Genomic DNA, 26,216 nt, shown 5'->3' with positions numbered 1-26,216 from the left:
GGTGTTAATGATTCTGAACTGGAATCATTGCAAATGTATGTCTTTCCCTGCTACGAGGACATCATTACAGTACAGACTACACAAAGGCCTTTATGAAGTTTTTGAAACCGTGTTGTCATTTGGTTTTAACAATGGCCAATCTATGCCAAGCAGTGGCCCTGGTGGGAGTTTTCAGTGCAAGCTGTTTGTTTCGGCAGATGAACAGTTTACTGTTTAGCTCCGTCATGTCACCTGCTGAAGTACTGGAACCGGCACCCTTCTCAATAGAACAGCTTGTATAGGGAACATTTCCAAAGCCATCATCAAACAAAAGGGGAAGCTAGCTATGAACTACACAGAAGATAAAAGTCACACAGTATGCGTGAGTGAAGAAAATAAGAATGGTAAGCAATAGCTGGCACAGTGACATTTGTCTGAGATAGGATAGACAGTAAATCCCATTAAGGAAGCGAACAGAGGAAAATAATGTAACAAAGCATCAAACTGTGAGTCCTTTTTGGCTTATCCTGAAGAGCATCAAACAAAGCTCTGTGCACAGTTTGCAAGAACTGTTTTTTTTTCTTTTAAATCTCAGCACCTTTCCTGAGGAAATGTATTTTCAATTAATAACTCTCCACCTCATTGCCATGACTAGTGTGAGGTGCTTTTCTGCAGAAAGTGGTTAGATCACTGGTGTACACTCAAAAACTATTAGCAAAGCTGCCCCAAAGTGCAGGGCACAGCTTGATCAGCTAATTGGACTTTGAGAACACTTAGGAATTAATGGACAACCAGGGAGATCACAGGGATTGTTGGCATCAAGTGTGGTTTTCTAGGACAAAGTCTGACCAAGTGGAATCAGGGCCTGTGTACAAACACTTCTGCTCCCTCCAGCAAAGGAGAACCTTGTGAATTCTGCTTGAAATTTATTATCAGCTTATGAGACCCTACCAGTTGGTTGGCGAGGACAAGAAAGACTTGTCAGTCATATATGACTCCTTCCGGCAACTCCTGCAGCCAAGCTGGTGCCAAATTTATTGCTCTGCTTTCCTTTGGACCCCATCAGCAAGGCCAAGAAAGGGGTTTTGCCATCTGGACAGCTCAGAACCTCCATACACCCTGTAGTGTAGGTGGGTTCCCACAAGGCAAGACACAGTGATAATAGCAAGAAACTTTACTGAACTACAGAATTGGACAACAAGGGCAAAGCAACTGCTTATATACATTTTTTAAGGCCTGGGCCACTCCCACTCCCAACATGATTGGCCGTCTAAACTTCCAAGCTGCGAATCATGACTCAGAGCTTAAGAGCCAATGGCAGAGATCCAAATCCTGAAATGTTCTGTGATTGAATATCATGTATCGAATCAGAACACAGGGGCTCAGAATCCTTAGTCCAGACTCAAGCTCAGGCAAACGTAGACCACTGAAAAACACACACTGCCCAGGCTTCACTGGCGGAGGAAAAGGAGTGCGGGGGGGATCGCACTGACCCCAGCAGCGTGATCCCGGTGGGGTGCCATCACGGCTGTCCCCCCCGCCCGCATTGGGCGCCACGCCCCTGCAGGCGGCGTGCCCCGCCCCCGCCTGCTCTCCACCCCCCGGTGCTAGAGCATGAAGCTCTGCCACTGCCAGGCTTGTGCACAAGAGAGGTCACTTCAGTGCTGCAAACACAGCAAAAACAACATGGGAGGCAGCAGTTATGAGTTACCAGTCTCTGCAGCCACAGCAGGCGCTGAGATTCTCCAGCACACCCAGAGATGCACTCAAGACAAGCAGGTGTCAACAACATGGCATCCAAAAGAAGTTCATGTCTCCCCCTTTACCCCCTTTTAAACAAGCTCTGAGCTCCTGGGATTATTTTATTCTGGTGGGCATGTCTTTTCATGTGGCCACTGATTTTTATTTTTAGTCGGTAGAGATGGTACTGTTTGTTATTCTGCTTTATGATTATGTTTTAACAGCTGTTTGCTTAGTTTTATTGTTAGAATTGTTTTCAATGTTTGTTGCAAATTATATGCACTTTCAGCGCTGTTTCAAACCTTTCATTTAAAACTTTTCCTCTGGCTTCAGGGGTGTATGAAAGTGTGATGGGGGGAATCTCATTTTTTTCAGGAGGGGTGGAGAATTAAACAAATTTTCAGGACTGGAGGAACTTAGCAGTAAAGGTGGGCCCACCGTGTTTGATTTCACATTCCTTAATATATTTTTTTCTGGCCTATTGAAACAGATGGAAACAGCAGCTGTCAGTGGTCAGCCAGTCTGCCATGTCCTCCCATAATGCTACCTTTGAACAACACTACAACATGATGCAGTTGCATAACAGATGCATTATGGGAGAAAAATATAGAGGCCCCAACTGGCCTGCAGTCCGAATTATTTCAGATTTTAAGTGTAAAAGCAGATGCTGCATTCCAGGCTTTACTGATAACATCCTCCCCCCCCCCCAAATGTATGCAGTTTCACATGCCCCTCCATGTCACCAAAGAATGTCACCCCACTTTGGTGGCATGGGGCTGTAAAAGTCAGAGAACATTTTTCACCCAACACTAATATTTTTATTTGTAAGCTACCTGAAGCAATGTGATCGAGCAAGGGGTGGCTGATTAGTTCCCCAATAGTTACTGACAAGGCCAAGAACCAGCACCAAGACTCTATAAGCTAAGTGTGGCATTCACCTAATGTACTCCATCAACAGAGGCCATGCACAAGGACTTCCACTGCACAATGAGTCTTTCTTCCATTCCCTCCCCCCCCCCCACAGCAGCCTCCTTGTTGTTGTTCTACTTACAGGTCAAGAATAATTTGTTTTAAAAATCTTCCGACTGTTGGTTCACTGAGCCTGCTGCTATTTTGTAGTCTGATCTTTTTTATTTTAAAAAGAGTTTCACTGACTTCATGCATTTGGATTTAGTTTTACTGTACAACACTTTGCATTGTTCTTTTCTCTTCAGTGCAACATCCAAGTTTAATATATAAACCATACATAGCACTTTGCTAGCAGAAGCAGAAATCGCAGCACCACCCAAACAGCTAAATGAAAAGCTGCCACATAATCTCTTAACTAAAGGAAAATTAGCAAACTTTTTTCTTTAACTTTAACCTGTGCATGTGAGAAAGAACATCAGTAGCCCCCAAAGTACAGCCGTAGGTTTTATTATTATGAAAGGATTGAATCTCTAAAACCCACGGTTTGAAAAGAATGCATCTAATCCTAAATCATATCCCTTCTATCTTAAGATAAAATGCCTTTCATACTAGGCGACTCTTGTATGAAACACATTTTTAAAAAATGAAAGCCTCAAGTACACAATCATTTTTCTTTTAATATCGGATATTAAACACAAATCTTGCAGCTAAGCTGTCAGAATTTCTGGACACACAGTCAAGGAAACTCGAGCCTAGTCACTGCTTGGGTCATCTATTTCATCTCTACAAGTATAAAACAAGGCACTGCTGCTTGCCATGAGATGCATTAATGTCACATCCAAAGTGTTCCAATGTCAAACTATTTTAATATCTCAAGGGTGAGATCTAGCTAAGTCAGGGTTGGGGAACTAGATCCAGAGGGTGAGCCAGATTCTTCTCTCCACTCCTTCACCCACTGTGTGCCAGATTTGACAGGTAGATGAGAACACCCACTTGTCATAGTCACCTGACATCAAAATGACACCAAGCAACCTGTTTTTGCAGTGCAATTGAATACCAAACTGTGTGGGCAAAAGAACAGCACTGTATAAGCACCAGTGATTGTTTGCTACGTGAGAGTAAACTCAATCGGAGGAATTCAAAATCGTGCCCTTCTGATTGTTCCACCAGCGCAAGCTGATTGTCCCCCTCTCCTCCCCCAATGTTCTGGAGGTTCTCCTGACCCTTCAGAGCAGATAAGGGGGAGACACAGCAGTGTGTGAGGGGGACAGCCCCATGGCACTAGTGGGAGCTGCCACACAGGCTCCCACCAGAATGCTGGGTTAGCTGAACCAAGGCCACGGAAACTGAAGCTACTTAAATCAATTTACTTCAGTGGGCCCATTCCGAGTAAGCTTAAAATTGTCTACCACCCCAGTTTCTTGGGAAAACAATAATGGTGTTTTATTTGTAATGTGAGTAACCAAGAACAAAGGATTTGATTTCCTCATCACACCCACAAACCCAATGCAACGCTTTCTCCTTTGTCCCCTTTTCTTGTATATAATAGTATTGTGAAGTCTTGCCACCCTTTCTGATGTCTGACATGAGTAACAGATTATGCATCTCAATAAGGTCACGCTACTGATAGAGTAAGACAAGTTACTTTTTCCCCCCCTTTCTTTTCTCTTTTCCCCCTTTTGCTCCTTCTAATTAAAATTCCAGGGTCTGAATAACTTATCACGCCTAGAGACAGAGATAAATGGATGAATAGATGGAAAGATCCATATACCACAGGCTTGGAATAACACTCCACGCTAGCAGACAAGAGAAGGTGGAATTAATAACTGTTCTGTGAATGATAACAATTCTAAAATGCCAGTAGTGCTATGCCGCTGTACGCAAGCACTCTCTTTTGTTTGTGCATCTGTGATTCAGGAGAGAAAAGTTCGTTTTAAATTCTACTCAAGGAGACATTTTTAAAGTTTGTTCAAAAGAGCTTATGGAATGCTAAACAGTTCATCTCTGTATAGTCAGTCAAAGTCACTGCAGCATTAGGATGGGGATGCAGATGCACTCTCCAAGCTAATGTGCCTTTTGCACCACTACAAAAATCAAGGGTTACCTTCCCTTCAAAATGGAGGCTGGTGGTTCACTAGGGCAAAGGGGGCACTGCCCCACCAAGCTCAGTCTGCCCTGAGCCAACCCCACTCTACTTGCCTCCTTACTGGCAACCAGTCCAGGGTGTCGCATTAGCTGTTATCTTCCTCCTTAGTCTCAGGGTTGCCTTTGTAGAATTCACTAGAGAAAAGCATGGAGACAGAGCCCATTAGCTCCGCCTGCCGTTGGCTACGTACAGCCAGTAGGGGCACTGTTGGCTCCCTTGCTTCCACCCTACAACAAGCCTCCAGTGCCTTCTTCCATTAACTCTGGGCAAGACTTCCTACGATAGACCAAAAGTGCTTCCATATTTGGCATTTTAGAGAGAAACAGGCTCCCTAACTATGCCACCTTTCAGCCAAAACTGTCCCCAAGGCTGCTTATCCAGATTCACAAATGTTTGTTTGTTTGTTTATATGCCACTTAACGCGGGTGGCGCTGTGGGTAAAACCTCAATGCCTAGGACTTGCCGATCGTATGGTCGGCGGTTCGAATCCCCGCCGCGGGGTGAGCTCCCGCCGTTTGGTCCCAGCTCCTGCCCACCTAGCAGTTCGAAAGCACCCTTAAGTGCAAGTAGATAAATAGGTACCGCTTTATAGCAGGAAAGTAAACGGCGTTTCCGTGTGCTGTGCTGGTGCAGGCTCACCAGAGCAGCTTCGTCACGCTGGCCACGTGACCCGGAAGTGTCTTCAGACGGCGCCGGCTCCCAGCCTCTAGAGTGAGATGAGCGCACAACCCTAGAGTCGGACACGACTGGCCCGTACGGCAGGGGTACCTTTACCTTTACCTTTATGCCACTTAATGTCAAAACAGACTTCTAAGCAGTTTCCAAAGTTATACAAAAATATAAATATAAACACCCATAATTCAAATACACAATAAAACAATCCCATGAAAACAAATAAGCAATGAAAACAGAAGATCTTTAGGGCCCTTCCACTCTGTCACTGCTTCCAGGTGGGATTCCGGCATATTGGCACATTCAGGTTGATTTGGGGCTCTTATACAACAAACATGCTTCCGACAAGATGAATGCTTGTTAAATAGCAAACATCATCTAATCTTCCTGCAAGCAAATCAGGATGAATGCTCAATAATAAGCAGGCCAGATATAAATGCCTCAGTTCAAGAGATCAAGGGAATGCCTTTGGAAACTGATATGTCTTCAAAAAGCCATTGCCATCTGTGGTAAGGTTGGGGTCAACATATGAGGACTTTTCTGTGTTGGTATCCCCAGCTCCACAGGTTAGGTAATCTTTCCTCTACAGTGGTACCTCGGGTAACAAACTTAATTCGTTCGGAGGTCCGTTCTTAACCTGAAACCATTCTTAACCTGAGGCGTGCTTTTGCTAATGGGGCTTCCCGCTGCCACCACACCGCTGCTGCTCGATTTCTGTTCTCATCCTGAGGCAAATTTCTCAACCCGAGGGACTACTTCCAGGTTAGCGGAGTTTGTAACCCGAAGTGTTCGTAACCCTAAGCGTTTGTAACCTGAGGTACCACTGTATTTATTTTCCACAAGAATTGAAACGTCTCTTTTTAAACAGGCTTTTGATTCTGTTGCTGCTTTTAATATGTATATTATTAGTACTGTTCTTTGTATTTTTGCTGTTATTTTAAGTTAGCTAACTGTTCCATCGGTTGGATCATTGTTTTTATATTTGCTTTTTATCCGTAAGCAACATCATCCCCACCATGTGGGAATCCCTTGTAGAAAACCACAGGTTCTGGAGACAGACAGTTAGGTTGTTCATCCCTATAGCAGTGACCAGAGGAGGAATGACCATTGGGAGGAGTGAAGAGAGGAGAAACGCCATGGTGCATTGGCAGCAACGCAACCAGATTCCTCCATCTGCCCCAGCTGCAACATATCTGTCTTTCCCATATCTGTCTCTACAGCCATAGCAGGCCCTGTAACCTTCCAAGAGTTCATCTTCACCCCCAAGGGTGCACTGCTCCATTGTCTCCCAAGACAGACAGATGCCGGCCAACCAATTTCAAGCAACTCCTTTGCAAAGGGGGAAAAGAGGGTGTACGTTTTTAAAATTATTTATAAAAACTTGTCACTGAGGAAAAGAGGAAAGCAAATTTACTAGTTTTTTGAAATAAGCAAACTAGGTAAGGCACCCACCAGAGAGATTAATTCTTTTTCCAACAGTTAAGCACAGTTGTATAAAGATTTTACTGCCATATAAATTTTTGTCTAATATATTGCAAGCTGGACTTTGGAAAATAGTTAAAAAGTCATGCCTCATGCAATGCTGATGAAGACAAGCAGAATTGTTTTGTGGAGAGAAGCTACCACCCTCAAAGCAGAATAAATGTGTTAAATGAAACAAAATGGGAAATCAAGGCGTGCCAAATGGACACATGGCTTCTCTGAAAATAAGCCATGGACCCAAGACCAAATGAAGAAAAATGTGTCTTGTGACATCATTCCGCTGCTTCAGGGGATCTGATGCTCAAGGCCTGCTTCCAGCCACAATAATCTCAACTGAGCACAAGAACATGAAACATGACCTGATTTGATTACCAAAGTTGATATGGGGCTTATATAAGGTGAGAGTGATATGGTAGCCAAGCCATAAAGGGCTTTTCTGGTAGGGGCAAGTCATAATTCAATACCAAAGGAGCAGGTTTTCAAGACCCTCAGTCCCTGATGAGGAACCTTCAAGGCCCAGAGGGATAGGTGGGTGGGGCAACAGCTAAGAACCTTATATTTGCACAAGGCTACATTTCAGCCACACACATACAAAAAGTCAGAATTTCCTCCACCACCCCTCAATCTAGGCAACTCAAAGGCATTATGCTAGTTTCCTACTCTTATCAGCTGTAACAAACTATATATTTAAATATGCGGTTTTTTTCAAATTTTGCTGCAAGCCACTTTGTGAAGGTTTTTCTCAAAAAGCAGGGCAGAAATCCCTTAAATAAATAAATAACCACAGATCATGGACACGTTTCAGCAAGGCAAAAGCACTCAGTGAAGTACATGCCAAGGCAGCATCTGAGGACCAGAGAATGAGGCCTGGAGAGCTTCATTCTGGCCCCCAACCTGAGGTTCTTCACCACTGTGGAACAAGTTCAGGAGCACTTAAGCCCGCTGAAATCAATAGGCTTAAGCATACCTCTGTTCACTTGTGTACTTTAATGCTCCCTGACGGCAACCTGAGAAGTACAGAAAGAGCAGAAATACAAGCTTCCAGCAGAAAGAACATGGTGTGCTTGTTGTTTCTTATGGAACGCATCTCAGCAAATATTTTTTCACTGCAACCAGCCTTCTAACTAAACTGCCTACATGCTTCTGTATTTGACTAAGCACTTCCTTATTCCACAAAATAAACACTCATTTAATGGATGTGTGTACTGGAGCATTCCAAGACTTAATGTGGCTTGTGAGTTCAAGCATGCCTTTGTAGCCTTTTTGCCTGCTGCAAAACTTGTACTTCCAACAACAGGAAAGATCATTGGGGAAAATCACTAGAATTCATTTCCTTCTTTCTTGTGTCATGCCTTCAAGTTTCATTTTTACCAACTTGCCTGGGCAAGATTCTGATGTAAGAAAACAACATAGTGTTATGAGTTTTGGGGGATTGGCTGAATGCCAGGGGCCCCACTTCTAACTCTTGGAATAGCCAGGCTAGCTTGCTTGTGAGGTAAGCTCTGTGCGAGATGTTGTGGGTGGCGCCCTTCCTTCCGCTCCCAACTGCATGCACTATCAAACAATATCAAAAAGGCAATGCATAATTTAAACAGAATGGCTCATTGAAACCTTTAACCCTTAAACCTCCCCATCTTTCCTTGGAAACAGAAATTAACATTAAATTAAGAAATGCTATTTAAGAGGTCTCTAGAAAGCTATTCATGACTTTTCCCCCAGCCAAAATCAACAGGAAGCAAAGAAATATAAAACATGTAATCAAAGGAGGCAAGAGGGTCTGTAAAGCCTCATCTGCACTTTACCTGTCCACACTGGGCACTGAATTTAATTGAGAGGGAACTGCCATGAGTCAGGTCTAAGAAAACAGAGGGGCATCCAGCTAAATAACTGTACAAGCGGCATGACGTCTGCTTGTGTAACAGGAATTTTCCTCCCTCTCCTCCACCCGCATGCACTGCTCACCATCCCCACATCTGCTTTGGGAGTTGGGAGAAGCTCTAGCACAGAATTTCACTAGTGGAAATCACCCTCTTGCCCAAGTTTACTTATTGTTATTTGGGATTGCCAAGTCCTCACCCACAGATGGTACCTAAATCCTGTCTCAGGCACTCAATGAGATTGCAATGCTTACACCTAATGGTCTGTCCTTCTATCTACCACCTTGCCTGCTCATCCGTGCCTTCCCCCAAGCCTTCTATAGCTGGCAAAGGTAGATGAAGGAGGGAGGATCATGTTATATTAAAGTTAAGAACAACCTGGATAGCTCGGTTGGTTAATATATTAGCTAAAATTAAAGCTAACTCTTAAGTCATTAATGTTCAAACCTGAAGTCGTACCTTTGCTTTAATAAATGGAATTTACTGTATAATAAAAACTGAGCCCATATAGTTGCAAAAATATATTTGTTCTTTTTTTCTTGTAAGTTTCATAGAAAACCAATGTTCAGCATGCAAAACCATTCTACAAATGGCTCCATTGATTTCATTTTGATTTCCACGAATCCCTGCAGAAATGCTCTCTGAATAATTTGAACTCGGTTTCATGTCAGACTTTTAAATTATGCTGGCAACATCCGACAGACTGCACAACATGAACCAGCTTACATCACTCTGGTGCTTGAAGGATGATTGCACTGTGTATATCTTTGCAATCGCTCGGTACAAGACAAAATGTTCTAAACACCAAGCATATTCTTCCACAGGATTATCTTTATCCCCAGCTCATTTTCTTCCTCCTCCTACGACCCTTGCAGCCCAAGACATCAATTCTAAAGCTCTGCATTATGCATACACAGAAGTAACATTTCATGGGGAACATCTAAAATTACAGCTTTCCAAATGGCCAATGGGATGTTGCATTCCTCAGGGATGCGGTACTCATTCAGAGAAATTGAGGTCTCTTCCAATAAGACACCACCAAAGGCAGGTCAGTACTTATGCAGAGGTTCAGCCTTATCAAACTCCAGTCCATGAACTGCTGGTAGTCCACAAGCTCCATGCTGGTGGTCCACAGAAAGGTTGAGGAGCAGTGAAGAATATCTATGCATCTTGATTTCTACTTCCCCTAACGATGGGGATCAGGGCCATTTGATTATTGGACAGGCTAATAAGGCCCAGGTTGGGGCCCATAATTTTCATAATACAGCAGATAAAGGGTCTCCTCTCAATGCCATAGCCTGGGGACTGCTTTTCATTATCAATAGTTTGAACAATGATGATGGTACCAAATGATTTTATTTTATTTTATAATGCAAGTTATATATGCTCAGCTCTAGAGAACAAAAAAACAACAACAACAACAATTTTTAAAGTGGTCAGCTGAGATTCCCAGCCATTTCCAAGCAGTTTGCGTTTTTTTTAAAGAAAGTTTCAGAAATTCTGGAATAAGTCACTCAAGACTGAACACAGGGATGCCGAGGGCTGCAGTTAGAAATGTGGCATGCAGGGAATTGATTGGCCAGGTGCCTCTTTCTCTGCCTCTGATGTGCTAGATTTTTATGGACGGGAAATTTCTTTTCCCTGGGAAGGCACAACCCATTGTAGCACCTTAGTCACTTCCTTCTCATGCATTTGTGCACCAGACAATAGTTATTCCAAACATATAATGTGTTGAAGTGAACAAAACAAACAACCTTTTCCCAAACATTCTGTAAATTTATACCCATCAGTAGTTTGAAGGAAAACAGGTATTTTTGCCAATCTTATTTGGTGCAATCTTCACCCCTGCAGTCCCCACAACCCAGGATGCACTGAATTTTCTGCAGAAAATGATATATTGTAATGAGTCTCGTTTTGCAGGCTACATAGATTATGAAAACTGTGATCATGCAAGCTACTCCTCTATAAGACTTTTCACCCTACATTTTACTGTGTGTAATGATGTCTCATTGTGATACTGCTTGAGGTTTTATTTACTTTTTTAATGCATTCTGGAAAAAATCAGTTCGGAGAGTTTTCTGTTTCTCCGTGCACCACAGAATGCACCACTGATCAGCCCATTATGGAAGTAATGTTGCATTTTTATATCAATTAGAAGAAATAAGGAGAAATGAAAACGTGATTGATTCTTTATTATGGAGAAGAAAACAATTTGCATTGAAAGCTGCTCGGGGTGTAAGAAGGCATTTTTCAAACACAAAGGCTACAAAGATTGATCCTTTGAAGCAGGTTAAGACATGGCTGCCTTTTGATACTTGGCATCATTCAAGATGAAGCTCTGGGGGAGAAAAGGCACAAATCTCTCCACTCAGCTGTCCATTCAGGAAATAGCAGCAAAAATGCTGTGATACTTGTGGAATATACAGGAATTGTCCTCTACTGACTAGGATTATGCTTTGGATTGTTTTGACAACCCAGTTGAGCCTCTGCTACATTCCTTGTTTTCTCCCTTATCCACCTAAAATACAGAAGTACCACGTGTTACGTACCATCTCCCTTACGAATGCTGTGGGTTACGCACTCCGCTAACCCGGAAGTAGATGCCCCTTGTTGCGACCTTTGCCGTGGGATGCGAGCGGAAGTCATACTCTGGCGGCGCGGCAGCAGCAGGAGGCGCCATTAGAGAAAGTGCGCCTCATGTTACAAGCAGTTTCCTGTTACGAACGGACCTCCGGAATGGATTAAGTACGTTACACGAGGTACCACTGTGCATATCTTAAGTTTTGTATGACAACAATTACATTATTAAAATTATTATTAAACATTAAGTTACAAGGTTGTATGAAAAGAGTTAACAAGTTACACACTGGGAAAGGTAAAAAGTAAGAAGGTAAAGGACCCCTGGACAGTTACGTTCAGTCAAAGGTAACTCTGGGGTTGTGGCGCTCATCTCACTTTCAGGCTGAGGGAGCTGGCGTTTGTCCACAGACAGCTTTCTGGGTCATGTGGCCAGCATGACTAAACCACTTCTGGCACAACAGAACACCGTGATGGAAACCAGAGTGCACAGAAATGGCGTTTACCTTCCCGTCACAGCTGTACCTATTTATCTACTTGCACTGGTGTGCTTTCGAACTGCTAGGTTGGCAAGGGCTGAGACAGAGCAACGGGAGCTCACTCCGTTGTGGAGATTCGAACTGCTGACCTTCTGATCAGCAAACCCAAGAGGCTCAGTGGTTTAGACCACAGCGCCACCTGCATCCCTTACACTGGGAAAGGAAACAGTTACAGAAGGATGGTCTCATCAGATGAAAACTGTAACTATTAATGTGAAAACTGTGAAGGCCTCCCTCAACACTGATATTGCCTCCAAGGGATACAGACTTTTTATTGCATGATTCATATTATAACTATCATTATAAGATTTTCTAAAGATATATTAAGCAAAAGAAATAAAGAATGAAAAACTCAAAGTAGCCACTAGTTCTGATAGCTGAAGGAAGCCTCCATGTTCAGAGACAGTGCATATCGAATAACTCAGCGCTGGGAACCAACAAAGAGGACCGTTACAACCTGCCAGGATATCTAGCTAATGGTTGCTGGAGGTAGCTGTTATAGGTGGACCTAGCACAATCCTTAAATCCTGAAATTAAATGAAGAATCTGTAGTTCACAATAAAATGCAAAGCTGAAGCTTCCCTAAATCACAGAATATTTATTTCCACAAATATAAATGTTATGTTTCTTCTGCGTACAGGAAAAAAAGACACCGACCAGCACAGAGAAGTTGGAGCAGCACACCTACCAGCAATGGATTTAGAAGGAAGGAAGGAAGGAAGGAAGGAAGGAAGGAAGGAAGGAAGGAAGGAAGGAAGATACCCTTCTTTGGTAAAGGTTTAGGATTTGATGGTAGAAAGAGAATGAAGAAAGTGTTTGTGAGTAAAGATTGATGCATCTGTCCATTTCAGTTTCCTCTCAGATTCTCATTGTCCCAGTCTTAGGTTCAAGTTTGCCACATTTCCATATTAGTTTGTGATTTTAAATAATAATAACAATAATATTAATACGCACAGAAATTCACCATTTTAGTAAGCATTATCCTAACACTCACATGTTATGCAGTCTTGCCCAATATATGCATTCCCCAATATAATGCATTTTTATATGTTATTTTCACTAATAAAAGTGTTTCTAAGCACACTTTCTCCTAATATACACATTATTTTTGGTAGGATAACTGCATCTCATAAGAACTGAAGAAGAGCCTGCTGGATCAGAACAAAGACCCATCTAGTCCAGCATCCTGTTCTCACACTGGCCAACCAAATGCCTGTGGGAAGCTCAAAAGCAGAACCTGTGTGTAAATTACACTCTGCCCAACTCCAATTCCTAGCAACTAGTATTCAGAGAAGTGCAAATTTCAAAGGGCGCCTGCGTTTTTATTCCTCTTTTGTTTCATGAAATGAAAATTCAGTAAATGTGAACTGAACTGAATTACTTCACCTTCCCTACTTGTGATGGCAAATGAACTTAAAGTTTGGATATCTGGTCTTAGTTATCCCCTTTGTTACCAATTTTCATCAATACCAACTCACATCATACATGTGCACAAGAAGAAGTATTTATTGTCTGGAAAAATCAAGCATTCTGTTTTTACGGAAGACTTCAATTTCTTATCTTCTGCAATGTACAAAAGATTCTGTCTTGGGGGGTGCGGTTAGTCTCCAGGAAAATAAAAGGTTAGCTTATAAATAGCCTATATTAGTTTGATGCTATGTAATTCAAATATCATAATGTAACCTAAGCGCTTTGCACCAAAAATGGGCACAGGGGAATGTTCTACAATAACTGGTCTGTGCCAACTAAGACCTTCAGAAACACTCAGCATTCAAAAGTGTATTTTCCATAACTAAACAAATTTAGAATTATCTCCAAGTGTAATCAAAATAGATGTGAGGCTGTATGAAAATTTCAAACTAGATCCAGCCTTTAAAGAATGAAGCCAGTTCAAAAACAGATTGAGATTAAGTGAAAAGTATGCCACAGTCTTTGATTTGATCAGTAAACGCTGTCAGTAATGATTTCAGGGTGAAAGCATTGCCGGGATTGACAGCAGATATCAGGATTGAGGATGGGGGGGAGAGGGGAGAGAGACATTACACTTCTTGAATGACAACACTGAAGTACAGTACAGAAATCCACTGCAAAAAACAAAGCGGGAAAAGAGTGCGAAAGATGACAAAGCGCTATGGGTGGAAACCAATTCCTAAGTGCTTTTTCACCTTAGAGCTGCACAGTGCCCAACCAACCATGGCAGACTCCTCTGTGTAGATTCATCACCTGCTGCCAGAGCATGGGGTTCACACATTCTGCAGCGCATACGTGGAGAGGCCACAGAATTGCCATCGTGGTGCTGCATGCACACTATGTGACAACAGAAAAATGCAATCAGACAAAAGAGCTGCATCTGATTTAGGCCTCCACACAGATGACCTCAACTATATGTTTAAAAGCTATGCCCTAACTTTGTGCATAACAAGGCAGCACAGGAATGCACTGTTACACTCACATCCACATCTGTACATACGAGAAAAGTGCTTTACAACCTCCAGATGTTTCATGACATTCCACCAGTTGAAAAGCACTGCTCTACAGTGACGGCTTGAATTTCTGCTCATGATCATTCCTAAGATTTCAATATGTGCCCTTGGGCCTTCAAAACATATATATGCAGCAATGTTCATCTGAATATGGCATACTTGAAGTTTTAGGGCACTATCAAACTAAGTTGCTCCATCAACACAAGGGTTTCCATTTGTGCAAAGAAACTCCCACCCCCTTCTCATCCCGTGTGTACCCTGTTCCCTCTCCAAATCTGCTCTGGTGTGTTGCATGGAAACCCAGGACAGATTTAGGAGGCACACATGGGGAAATTCCATAGCACAAGTGTAAATCCTTGCATTAGCTGGATACTGCCCTTAATATGCACTTTTCTCAAATGCTTTTCTCAAAAAGTGCTAATATGCACTTTTAATTATATATTCTATCTTGTGACTTTAGACCATTGGTAGCTTGCTCACTGTTTCCTGTCATTAGGTCAGATGACCCTGTGATTGACATGGAATAGCAGTGACCCAGCAGAGAGATTCTGTCTGCTTTCCACTCTGCTGAACTGTTATGCGACCCAGTAGGTAGTTGATTAAAACTATACCCTGGGAGTAGGGAAAAATAGAATTCATTTTACTCACAACGTATTGAGAAAATGTGAAGCCCTTGGGTATCTTGGCCACACGATGAAATGTAAACAAGGAGTTTAGATTGTCTCTCTCTCTCTCTCTCTCTCTGTGTGTGTGTGTGTGTGTGTGTGTTTAAAATACGCTCAACTTGCAAACATTTTTCTTATGTATTCTAAACCTGAGTGTTATAGAATGTTATAGAATGTGAAATGTTCAGCTAGCAGCTGAGATAAGGTTTTGGGGTGAATTTTTATCTGAATTCATGTGTAGGGAAAGGGAAGACAGCAGACTCTAGAAAGAACCAATGCACAGTGCATATCTTGTATTTTGCTTACTGAGGTTGAACCTATACTCTGCCCTCCAAATTTCTGAGCCTAAAAAAGCTCTGCATTGATGCTTTTCCTTCATAACCATGAGGACTAGAATCATGTCTTTTAAAACTGGCATTAACATTCTCAGAATCCTGCAACAGGCTATTCCAGGACTACCCTATCTGGAGAATCCCCAAGAATCCTCAAACCAGAAGAGGACAGGCTTCAGGTAAGCATCACGAGGGGTGAAATCTCAGTTGCAGTATGCACACTTACTAGGCAATCTAATTAATAGGCAATGCTTGATTTTGTGAGAAACCTTTGATTGCTCAGATCTTTTTTCTTTTTTTGGACAAGGGCAACCACCCTGTGATGATATAGCAGGTTCACCGTAGCATAGCCAACCTTATCATTCTGCACAGAACTCTGCTTGGAATACAAACACGTTTCATCCATCTTTAGGACGACAATGGCTGCCATTAAGAGCAGGAATGGGAAGCCGTATTAAAAAAGAGAGAGAATCATGCTGATTTGCCCATAAAATGCTCAGCAGGTTCACCAGTACAGACTGATGTAGCAGGAACCATGAAGTCCCAGTGGAACTGATTAAATTGGATGTTTGCAGTGTGCCTCGGTGCTCAATAGCTTGCCATGGCAGTTTTATTTCACCTCTCCAGGATGTTGTACAAATATAGGAAGCCATTTTCAGACTCCTGCATGACCAAAGAATATATATATTATTCTCATAACAGACTCCCCACCACCTGGTAGCAGGTGCGTTAAAGCATAGTTTATCAGGTATATCAGCTGCCTGACAGATTAATAGGCTTTTAGCATCAGAGGAGGCAGGTCCCGCCAGTGTCAATGAACTCAGGTTTCCATTAGCAACTATAGTAGAGAGTGCTGCGTCAAATGATAGCTCTGAGGCTGCCAAATGCTTTGCGTTCCTCTCCACCACCATCACCCCGATCCAGTGCTTCAGCAATGAGAAGGACAGATGGTCTCTGGATCCTTTTACACAAAATGATGCGAAAACCACACACACAAAAACCCAGCCCCCAAACAAAACCTAGGAAACTGCTGGATGCTAATATGAGCACAGTTTAGATACCCAGACTGCGACAGCATTCATAGGGAGACAAAAGATTCCTCCAGAGAAGGTTCCACTGCAGCTGCCTTTATGGTTGTAGAAACACACTCCTGAGAGACCCAGAGGTTAGGGAAATGACAAAAGTAAAGATAAGGATAAGGTAATATTTACCTGTCCCAAGGAAGGGTGGACAAAGAGAAAAAGTCCCTCGAGTATTGTCATGAACTGCTGAATCCAGGATTTCTCTCCCAGCAAATGAGAAGCAGGTGGCTGGTCCACTCAAATGCATGGACACTGATAAGAGGGTACTCTCTCATCAAGAGATCATCAGGCTCAGGTGCAGATGGGGTGGCTGTGAAGCCAAGCCTGCCCACCACCCTGGGTTTTAAAAACCTTCACAATCAGGTTTCAAAAATAGAATATGCTTAATTTGGGTTAACATTAGCTGGTGCTTCTCATGAGGGTCCTGATTGATCTGGGAGGAAAACCGCAAGCTATCTTCACTTTCTGGAAACAGTTGAAGAGCTTTTTATTCTGACAAGCTTTTCCAGCTGGATAATTTGGTCTTTACCATGAGTATCTGCTTGCATTAGACAATGGTAGTGGTTTGGGGGACTTATTAGGCTTGCACTTACATGGCCAATTATGCAAATAGATCGTTTCAGGGAAATTTGCCAATGCAGCAGCTACTGCCTGTGGAAAGGTTATTTGGCAGGAGCCACCAGGGTTTCTCCTGATGGGAGCATACTTAGTTTGAACTGGTTCCCCTGGTTCCCTACAATAGTACTACAGCCATTGCTCAGAGCAAAGCCAAAATAAGCACACTCCCAAAAGAGATACGAGAGCCTTCTTAATCGTGCAGAAGCTGCACCAATAGTGTTGGTAGACACATCTGGGGAAGTTCGTAGCAGCACCCCCTCTATCCACCCTGGTCTCTGTGATACAGTGTAAACTGAAAAATGTGGGGGGTGACCTTCAGTGGCTCTGATGAGGGGCAGTGGATGTGCTGCTTGAAGAAGTGCTTAAGCTGTCACCACCAATGCTCAACCTATCCACATATAAACCCAAATGTCACAAAAACTCTGTAAGTCTCCAACAATCTCTTCTTCAGCAGAAAGCTACCTTTGGCAATACTGCTTACCATAATTAGTAGTGTGGCGTTGTAGAATGGTCTGCCATGGCAGCTGCAACTTCGGATCATTCAGCTGGTAGGAGATATCCCTCTCCTCCAGCTGGAAAGTTGAATCTGGCTCACCTGCTGGATTGATCAATGGTAGGCAGGCTCAAGGGTGGGCTCATTCCAGGGAGCAGAGCTGGTCCACTTCCCAGGGATAAAAGCAGGGCTGCCTCTCACCTTTTTCAGCAGTGTGATTTAAGACTAAGCACCCCTTCCTCCAATACTGTAGACCCACTTTAACATGGTTGCCTTTAATCTTATAAAGACAGAAATTATGAAATCTGATCATGGACCTCCTGTGTGACATACTGTATGGTGCTAGCAAATGCACTTTGGCACAAGCTGTCATCATGGACAGGAGATTGTTTCTTTTGATGTGTGCTTCATGACACATCCATGTGATGAAGGAAGATCTTGCCTGTGAATGCTCATGCCAAAATAAATGTGTTAGCCTTAATAATAATTTATTATTTACACCCCACCCATCTTGCGGCACTTTTGCTGTTTTTAGCCATAGCATAGAAGATGTCCAGTTAACCCAAGCAGAGAGACGAAAGGGCTGCCTTTAAAAGCTGGGCTAACTAAGCCAGAGAAAACAGCTGCTCCCTCTAATCAGTGCAAACAGCTATCAAGACTTGCTGCTTTCTGAAGAGCAGCCAATAATTGGTCATTTTAGCAAAAGCCAGGACACAAGTCCAATCACGCATCACCTTCTATCACTGGCACACTAACTCAGCCTCAGTGCCAGAGAAGGAGGTGGAAGGGTCTCCTTCAAGGGATATTAACATTAACTGTTCACACAACAAGCTCATGTGTATGAGTGAAAAGGCCATTGAGCAAAGACATTGCGTTGTAAGAAAATATCATGCTCAAAGTGTAAGGTCTAAAAACAGAAAATGACTTAGAGGACTCGAGTTCTAGTGTATCTCATATGGCAAAGCAGATCTCTCATTTGTAAATATAATAAAATAAAGTAAAAAAAAATATTTCCTTCTAATAGGCCTCTGTATACAATAGAGACTTAATCTACAGTTAAGGAGGGGATGCGGGTGGCGCTGTGGGTAAAAGCCTCAGTGCCTAGGACTTGCCGATCGAAAGGTCAGCGGTTCGAATCCCCGTGGCGGGGTGAGCTCCCGTCGTTCGGTCCCAGCTCCTGCCAACCTAGCAGTTCGAAAGCACCCCCGGGTGCAAGTAGATAAATAGGGACCGCTTACTGGCGGGAAGGTAAATGGTGTTTCCGTGTGCTGCGCTGGCTCACCAGATGCAGCTTGTCACGCTGGCCACGTGACCCGGAAGTGTCTCCGGACAGCGCTGGCCCCTGGCCTCTTAAGTGAGATGGGCACACAACCCTAGAGTCTGTCAAGACTGGCCCGTACGGGCAGGGGTACCTTTACCTTTAAGGAGGGGAGAGAAGGACCCGTGCTCAATAGTACAAATGTGCTTCACTTTGATTGGATACTGCCCTTAAATGTCAACAGCATAATGTATATAATAAAGCTACCCATTCTTTCTGTTCTGCTTTGCCAACATCCATTTGAAAACGAGGAAGAATATTTACAGTAAACAGTCCTAAAGTTATAACAATTTGCGGTGCCTTAAAGGCTAATTGTTCATTGTGGCATAAGCTTATATAGACCAGAGCCGGCTCTGTCAGATACACAAGTTGCTATCTTGAGTTTGTATATCTATACATCCATGTGTGTAGAGAAAGAAAAAAGCTGGACCCATTAGCCACACACAATATCCAAGAGGAACAGTCCATGATAATCCCATGTAAATTCTAAAAGACCAATGGCCAGTACAGCTTCTTCTGATGTCACCTTTAACAGTGTGGAAGATGCTGCAGCATGACTCCACCCAGTGCTATTTGAGAAGATGGGAAGTCTGAAGCCACATGATAAGGCAGGAGACCACACTATTGTACCCTTTTGCACTAGCTCTGCCCTTGGCGTGGGAAGAAACCAGAGATGTGGCTTAGACAAGGGTCAGCAAACTTTGTCAGCAGGGGGCCGGTTCACTGTCCCTCAGACCTTGTGGGGGGGGGGGAATGAACAAATTCCTATGCCCCACAAATAACCCAGAGATGCATTTTAAATTAAAGGACATGTTCTACTCATGTAAAAACACACTGATTCCCGGACCGTCCACAGGATGGGTTTAGAAGGCAATTGGGCCAGATTTAGGATTGAAGTTGTTGAGCCATTTTTATGGGGGCCAGATTAAATCGACCAACAGGCGGCCAGATTAGGTCCCCAAAACAGACTTTGGACATTGATTAGATCATCTGATGTTGCTGAACAAGCTCAGGAAGAGACTAAGATGCCTCTAAAGGTATTGTTAAGAGGTGATTGAGAACAGATCAGGGCATTTCTTTTAATCATTTCACAATCACTACTTCCAATAGGGTGTGTCCCCAACTTTTCAGTTAGCATATTTGAAAGATCTTTGAATCTGAAATTAAAGCTATGCTTTCATTTTCAGGTTGATTAAATAGGAATTGTCTTACGAGTATGAAAATGCATTAGAATATTGCTCTTCCATCTAGAAATACTCTTTGTAGAAGAGTAGAAAAAGTAAACACTCATTATGCAGGGATGTGCGAAAAGAACAAGGAGGAGGATTGGCTTATCCTAAGGGTTAATTAGTAGACATCAATTAATATTATGAATCTTCCTTTAGAACTGTTATGCTACCTGAAAATCTAATTATCTTGGAGGTAATACTACACTTTATTTGAATATGTAACAGATGGTATAAGCATATAAATAGGCAAAGTACTTTTATGGCCTTTTAATGTTTGTCCAGCCATGAATGCTGTTAGCTAATGTGGAACTGGAGAGGACTGCATGTTCTGATGCCTGTCAATCTTCTTTTCTCATTTTACTATAATGAAAGTGACTCATGCGCTCATTTTCATAGCAGCATGCCATATTGCTCCTCCAATCCTAAAACAACCCTAAAGTAACATACACACACGTTACCAAATTGTTACCAATAGCAGATTTAGTATTTCAATGCTTCACCAAAGGCTAAAAACGTTGAGAGCTGAAATGGCAAGACACTGGCGTCACCATTTTTTATACTGTAGACACGTATTTCTTTCATTTCCATTCTAGACAAATGAGTCTGCAGGTTTTAGAATCACTATACCAGGGGTAGTCAACCTTTTTATACCTACCGCCCACTAATGCATCTTTCTTGATGGTAAAATTTCCTTGCCGCCCACCAGTGCTCGATGGAAGGAGGATTCAGCTTGTGCCATAGAACCCCCTACCACCCACCTAGAACCCTGAAACACCCACTAGTGGGAAGTAAGGACCAGGTTGACAACTCTGCACAATACAACCTTGAAACAAAATAAAACAAAATTAAAAAAATTAAAAAATCCTTCCAGTAGCACCTTAGAGACCAACTCAGTTAGTTATTGGTATGAGCTTTCATGTGCATGCACACTTCTTCAGATATGCACATGAAAGCTCATACCAATAACTAACTGAGTTGGTCTCTAAGGTGCTACTGGAAGGAATTTTTTAATATATATTTTTATTTATTTTATTTTGTTTCGACTATGGCAGACCAACACGGCTACCTACCTGTAACTATACAAACCTTGTTGCTCCAAAATGATAGTGGGATGGTTGTGCATACCACAGGTAGCAATGCCTCTTTCATGCCACCTTCAATTCTGAGATATAACACAGCATAAAACAGTGGGCAAAAAAAAACTGCTTACCCCATTTAGGGTGGGCAACAGTTGCAGCCTGGCACAGTTCCTCAGGAATGGAGGTGGCCCCCTCCTCCTTACCAACTGGCTGCAGGGGGTGACTGGATCACCTGCTGGATTCTAATTCAAACTGTCCTCCACCAAAGCCCCCCCCCCCCCGCTGGGCTATAGTCTATTCGGGGGGGGGGAGTGTGAGTTGGTTTACCTTCATGGTGGGCCTCTCTCTATTGCTTATCTCCTTTCACCTTCTGTTGCAGCTACCAGGTTGAGATTCCTCATAGGGTTTGTGCTTCTTGTCCTCTGGTGTTGTTTGTTCAAAAAGTCCCCTTTGTGCTTATTCTTTTGTACCTATTGCCCCTAATCAAATACTTTGCGCCCGCTTGCTACTTGTGAATCTACAGTTTCACAGGTCTATGAGCCAAAATGAATAGACTTTTACTATGCAACTTGAAGTTTGAGACACCTGTTGGAACTTGTGGTTGCTACGATGAGGTATTCATACAGGCATCAGCATCCTCCAGCTTGCCTGTTTGGGTTCCTCTGCGAGGGTGACACTGGCCATAGTAGTATGTTTGGGTGTCCCACAGTGTACAAGCGCAAGGGCCAATCACTGATCCTAGGATGGCAGATAGGATACTGAACAGAGGTTCAATCCTAACCCCACTTAACTGGGAGTATACCCCACTGAATTCAATAGGACTTGCTTCCGAGTAGACATGGTTAGGACTGCACTGTAAGCTGGCCACTCCTCTGTCACATGGTCATTCTCCCCCCCCCCCCATGCTTTTGTCTTTGCCCCAGCATAGTACAGCTTTTGGTTCAGTGTGGGAGCACAAGGGTAAAATTCAGTGTGATTCTCCTCACACAGTGCTTATCAAAGACTGCATTATTTGAAAAACAACAGCCCTAATATTGAGATGAGAGAAATACTTCAGAAACAATTTCTAAAAGCTTCATGACAAATTCCCTGTTAGAAAGAAATGCTTTAATAACTATCCAGCTATTCTATTTCTAATTTCCATATTTTTACCTGTAAAGGAAGCATTCCCCGCTTCTATCGGCCTAGAAGACATTTCAGAAAAACTCATTTCCTCCCTGCAAATGCATAATTTGTCCTTCTTTCCTAGAAAGCAGGCCATTCTGTGTAGCACACACCACTCCTTCTTTTGACAAATTACTACCGTTATTTAGAAAGATCAAATATTGTTTTCCCAAGGAAGAAACTTTTAAGACCTGCCAAAAAATTGGTTCTGTGGAATATGTCATTTCCTACTCAGGCTCCTGTCACTGAAAGAACTAACTTTCTGATACCTCATATACCCAACCATTTTTATGATAGCAGTTGCAACTAATGGTATGCCTGCAGTTTTGTTCTCTTGACAGAAGTGTTGATAGCATCAAGCATCTCAGCAGTTATTAGCAATATTTGTAACTACTGTGATACATGGGTAATGGGCAGGGCGGCGAAATCATGAGGCTGTAATAAGTATTCCATATTTTTTTACTTAGGTGTGTTGTAAGCAGCAAACTAGCCAGTGAGTTCCAAAATGAGCACTGAAAAGATTAGTGCTCCTTTTGGATCTAAAGTAAGACAGGGAAATTGAAGAAAAGCTAATGTTTCATGTGTGGTTGTTTTTTGCATCCTTGTTCATGAGGAAATTATTTTACTAATATATGGCAGTAGCTTCAATCAACTGCCAAAATGCAGCTAGCATATCTCTACCTTTGCTTACAGTCTAACTACTGTTGTTTATGCTCTGGTAACCTCAACTGCAATGTTGGGCTGCCTCTGAAGATGGTTTGGAAACTTCAGCTAGTGCAGAATTTAGTGGCCAGGTTGCTCACCGGAACCAGACAGTTTGAACATATTACACCAATCCTGGTCCAACTGCACTGGCTGCCAATTAGTTTCTGGGCCCAATTAAAAGTGCTGGTTTTGACCTATAAAGCCACAAATGGCTCAGAACCACAATACCTCAAGGACCACCTCTTTCCACATGAAACTACCCAAACCCTGAGATCATCTTCTAAGGCCCTCCTTTGTGTGCCTCCTCGAGAAGTCCAGAGGGTGGCAACACGAGAACAGGCCTTCTCTGCAGTGGCTCCCCGTCTGTGGAATGCTCTCCCCAGGGAAGTTTGCCTGGCACCTTCATTATACACCTTAAGGTGCCAGGCAAAAACGTTCCTTTTTAACCAGGCCTTTGGTTGATTTGATTGACATCCTATGCCCTTTTAAAATGAGGGGGCAATTGGGTTGTTGTTTTTATTTTGATTATGTATTTTGTGGTTTTATATTCTGATTTTATTCTGTGAACCGCCCAGAGACCTGTGGGTTTAGGGTGGTATATAAATTCAATAAATATTAAAATAATACAGTCTTTACATATCCATTCAGGTTTTCGTTAATTATTGAATTTCAAGTTCCAACAGAGCCTAAATTGAACTAGTCTTTAAATTATCATTTCTTCTTAAGTAGGGTGGCTTAAGCCTAATTAAAATTCATATCCTTCCCCATTTGGGAGAAATGACCTGAATTTGAAAGAATATCAGTTTTTAAATATGAGGGTGCCCCCCCCAATGGAAAAATAATTGACAGAGTGCCACAGTTGTGCCACTACCTGCATATGCAACCTTGGCTAACAGTCCCAAGCTCAATACTGTATGAACAACAAAATCAAAGTGACTCAATTTCTGTTTCTTACAGCAATAGTATTATTTGGGATTTGCCTCAATGCATTCAAGAGACTTTACAAAATCACAGCAACAATAAGGTTTTCAAGTCTGCATAAAATAGGTCTCTGCGGAAAACCAGCTGCTGTAATTCTGCTCAGGCAAACGCAATGCAAGTTTACAAGCTCCACTTTTTCATAGCATTTCTTAAAAGTGACAGTGTCTATCAGGCTTACATGTTTTGCTTTTCTACTGGGAATGAATAAAATCCTTTCACCTGCCATGTGACATGCTGCCATACTGCAGGGGCGGGCTGACTTCAGACAGGTCCACCCCTGAGTATTCTTTAGCTGTTAATCCACATTTCCCCCCTTCAAATGAGACTGGCGTGGTCCCCATGCATATCTGAATGTTTGTTTCAGGAACAACCTCAGTCCTTATCATTCATACCAGTAGACATCCCTTTCTGCGCTTCCCCCTGCCTTCCAATTTGTTGATTCTATCAGGGCTTTTATAGTGTCATACAAGGTACTTAAAAGTGAGTCACCTGACATCATTATGATGGCATGTGATTTACCCAGCCTTACCCACTCATCAAATTTAGCCTGCAGGGGACAGGGTGAGTAAGGATATGGCCCAGTGACTGCATGCCGTTTCCCACCCCTGCTGTGGATCATGCTTTAGGCTGTTTACACAATCTTATTACCTCATACCTATGAGTGGTGTTTCTCTGTTCTGAGGTCTGCCAGAGTCAGGCAGAGCAAACAACCTTCTGGATGGTGATCCGCCAGCTCTCTCAAGAACTACAAGTCCTGGAGTTCTTGACCTGTTGCTCATATGCCCTGTGCAGAGATAGGAGGAACCAAGAGGGAGTGGCATTTTAGTGGCAGCAGGAGTCAATGAAATTAGGGGCATTAAGAACACAGGGACAGTTCTACTGATAGGATTTTGTCCATCTGTCCAGGTCAGTAAAGCTGGAGCCTGGATGACTGTTGTTACTTCAGCAACAAATCAGCTCATACTGGGAGCTGATATAGAAGCTCGAGGCTCTATCACCTGGCTCTTGGGTTAGGCCCTGATCTGAGCAGGCATTTCCTTGATTTCCCCCCTCCCAAGTAGCCTCACATACAATTAGCTTTGGCAATGACTCTAAAATGCTTACTTGGCTTCTTGTTTCCCTGGCTGCTGTGGCCCAGGGAGCTGATATAGGAACCAGAAGAGGAGCAGGGATATTCAAACCTGCTGGCTCCCCGAGGTTGTTGTCAATGTGCAGGGCTCCTGCAGCCGCCTCCTCTACCTGCTGCTCATCTGAAAGAACCTTGGGTCCAAGGTCTGGGCAAGGCTGGACCCTGACAGCTTTATAGAGCCCCAAATATATGGGAGCATATTAGTTAGAAGTCTGGTCTTCAGAATGCATGGAATAACTGATGCTAGATCCCAGGCTTTAAGAGATTGCTTGACTGTGTGTGTGTGTGTGTGTGTGTGTGTGTGTAAAACACAGATTAGGCAATCGGAAACATAAGTAGAAGTACCTAAAGATCCTAGACGCACAGAAAAACTGTTTTGCCAAATGCAAGAGTTCTTTTGGATCCATTGGCAATAACAACACATGTGGAAGGAAGTTCACTGCTTAATAACACAGCATGAGCGAAATAAAACTACTTTCTCACTCTGTTATCAGAAGCCCAATGACAGAGACCCTCCAGCTAGCCAGCACCCTTCTGATCAGGACCTAAGTCAAAGTTCCAGGGGCCAGGCCCCATCTAAGACATTTATATATTCTAGATACTTAGTGACCACCTGCTGGCTGGCCTAATATCTAAATTCCTCCCACCTGTTAAACTAGGGGGCTAGCACAGTTAATCAACTCTGCAACTGCATTACTTAGCCTACAGCTGGCCCACATCCTCTGCTACTTACCCTGGAGCACAAAGAGTAAATCATTAAAGCCAACCAAAATCCCTTGTGGGTCCCAGAGGTGCCAATAAGCAGGGAAGAAGAATCATACAAACCAGTCAACCTACCTCCTCAAAAGACAAAAGTCTTCCACAGTAGGTTTCCCCTACATTAGCCTTCCAGTTTTTCTAAATAAACAAGGCCTTTAATGGGTGGTGTTAGAAGAAGCGGGGTCTGCTACCAGTCTATACTGAGCCCAGAGTAACAATGCTTGGGCAATGGGCTGATTTCTATATGGAGAGGGATTA

The 26,216-nt window shown here is 42.9% G+C and overlaps 1 protein-coding gene and 1 long non-coding RNA gene across 11 annotated transcripts in view; one reads left to right on the top strand and one right to left on the bottom strand.

Moving 5' to 3' along the window:
• Positions 1-26,216, bottom strand: part of LOC310670078 (uncharacterized protein) — a gene marked incomplete at its 5' end in the record, with an annotated part of 234,151 nt that overhangs the window by 166,973 nt on the left and 40,962 nt on the right. For 9 of the 10 annotated variants that reach the window (XR_014507511.1, XR_014507512.1, XR_014507513.1 and 6 more), the window contains 2 exons: positions 17,583-17,699; positions 24,726-24,854. Coding sequence is in view for 4 of the 10 variants with exons in the window: in XM_083424605.1 (XP_083280731.1) it covers positions 17,583-17,699; positions 24,726-24,854 (246 nt within the window). Of the gene's footprint in view, positions 1-11,018; positions 11,324-17,582; positions 17,700-24,725; positions 24,855-26,216 lie in introns of those variants that run through there. The other variant, XM_083424603.1, reaches the window with a different exon arrangement.
• Positions 164-14,778, top strand: LOC310670101. The gene is made up of 3 exons (XR_014507525.1): positions 164-361; positions 11,335-11,550; positions 12,562-14,778. It is a non-coding gene; the product is annotated as an uncharacterized lncRNA (long non-coding RNA).

The sequence above is a fragment of the Podarcis tiliguerta genome (genome assembly GCF_965153285.1).
Source record: "Podarcis tiliguerta genome assembly, chromosome: 1".
Classification (NCBI taxonomy): Eukaryota; Metazoa; Chordata; class Lepidosauria; order Squamata; family Lacertidae; genus Podarcis; species Podarcis tiliguerta.
Note: the sequence above shows the minus strand (reverse complement) of the source record. Positions and strands in the feature narration are given on the sequence as shown.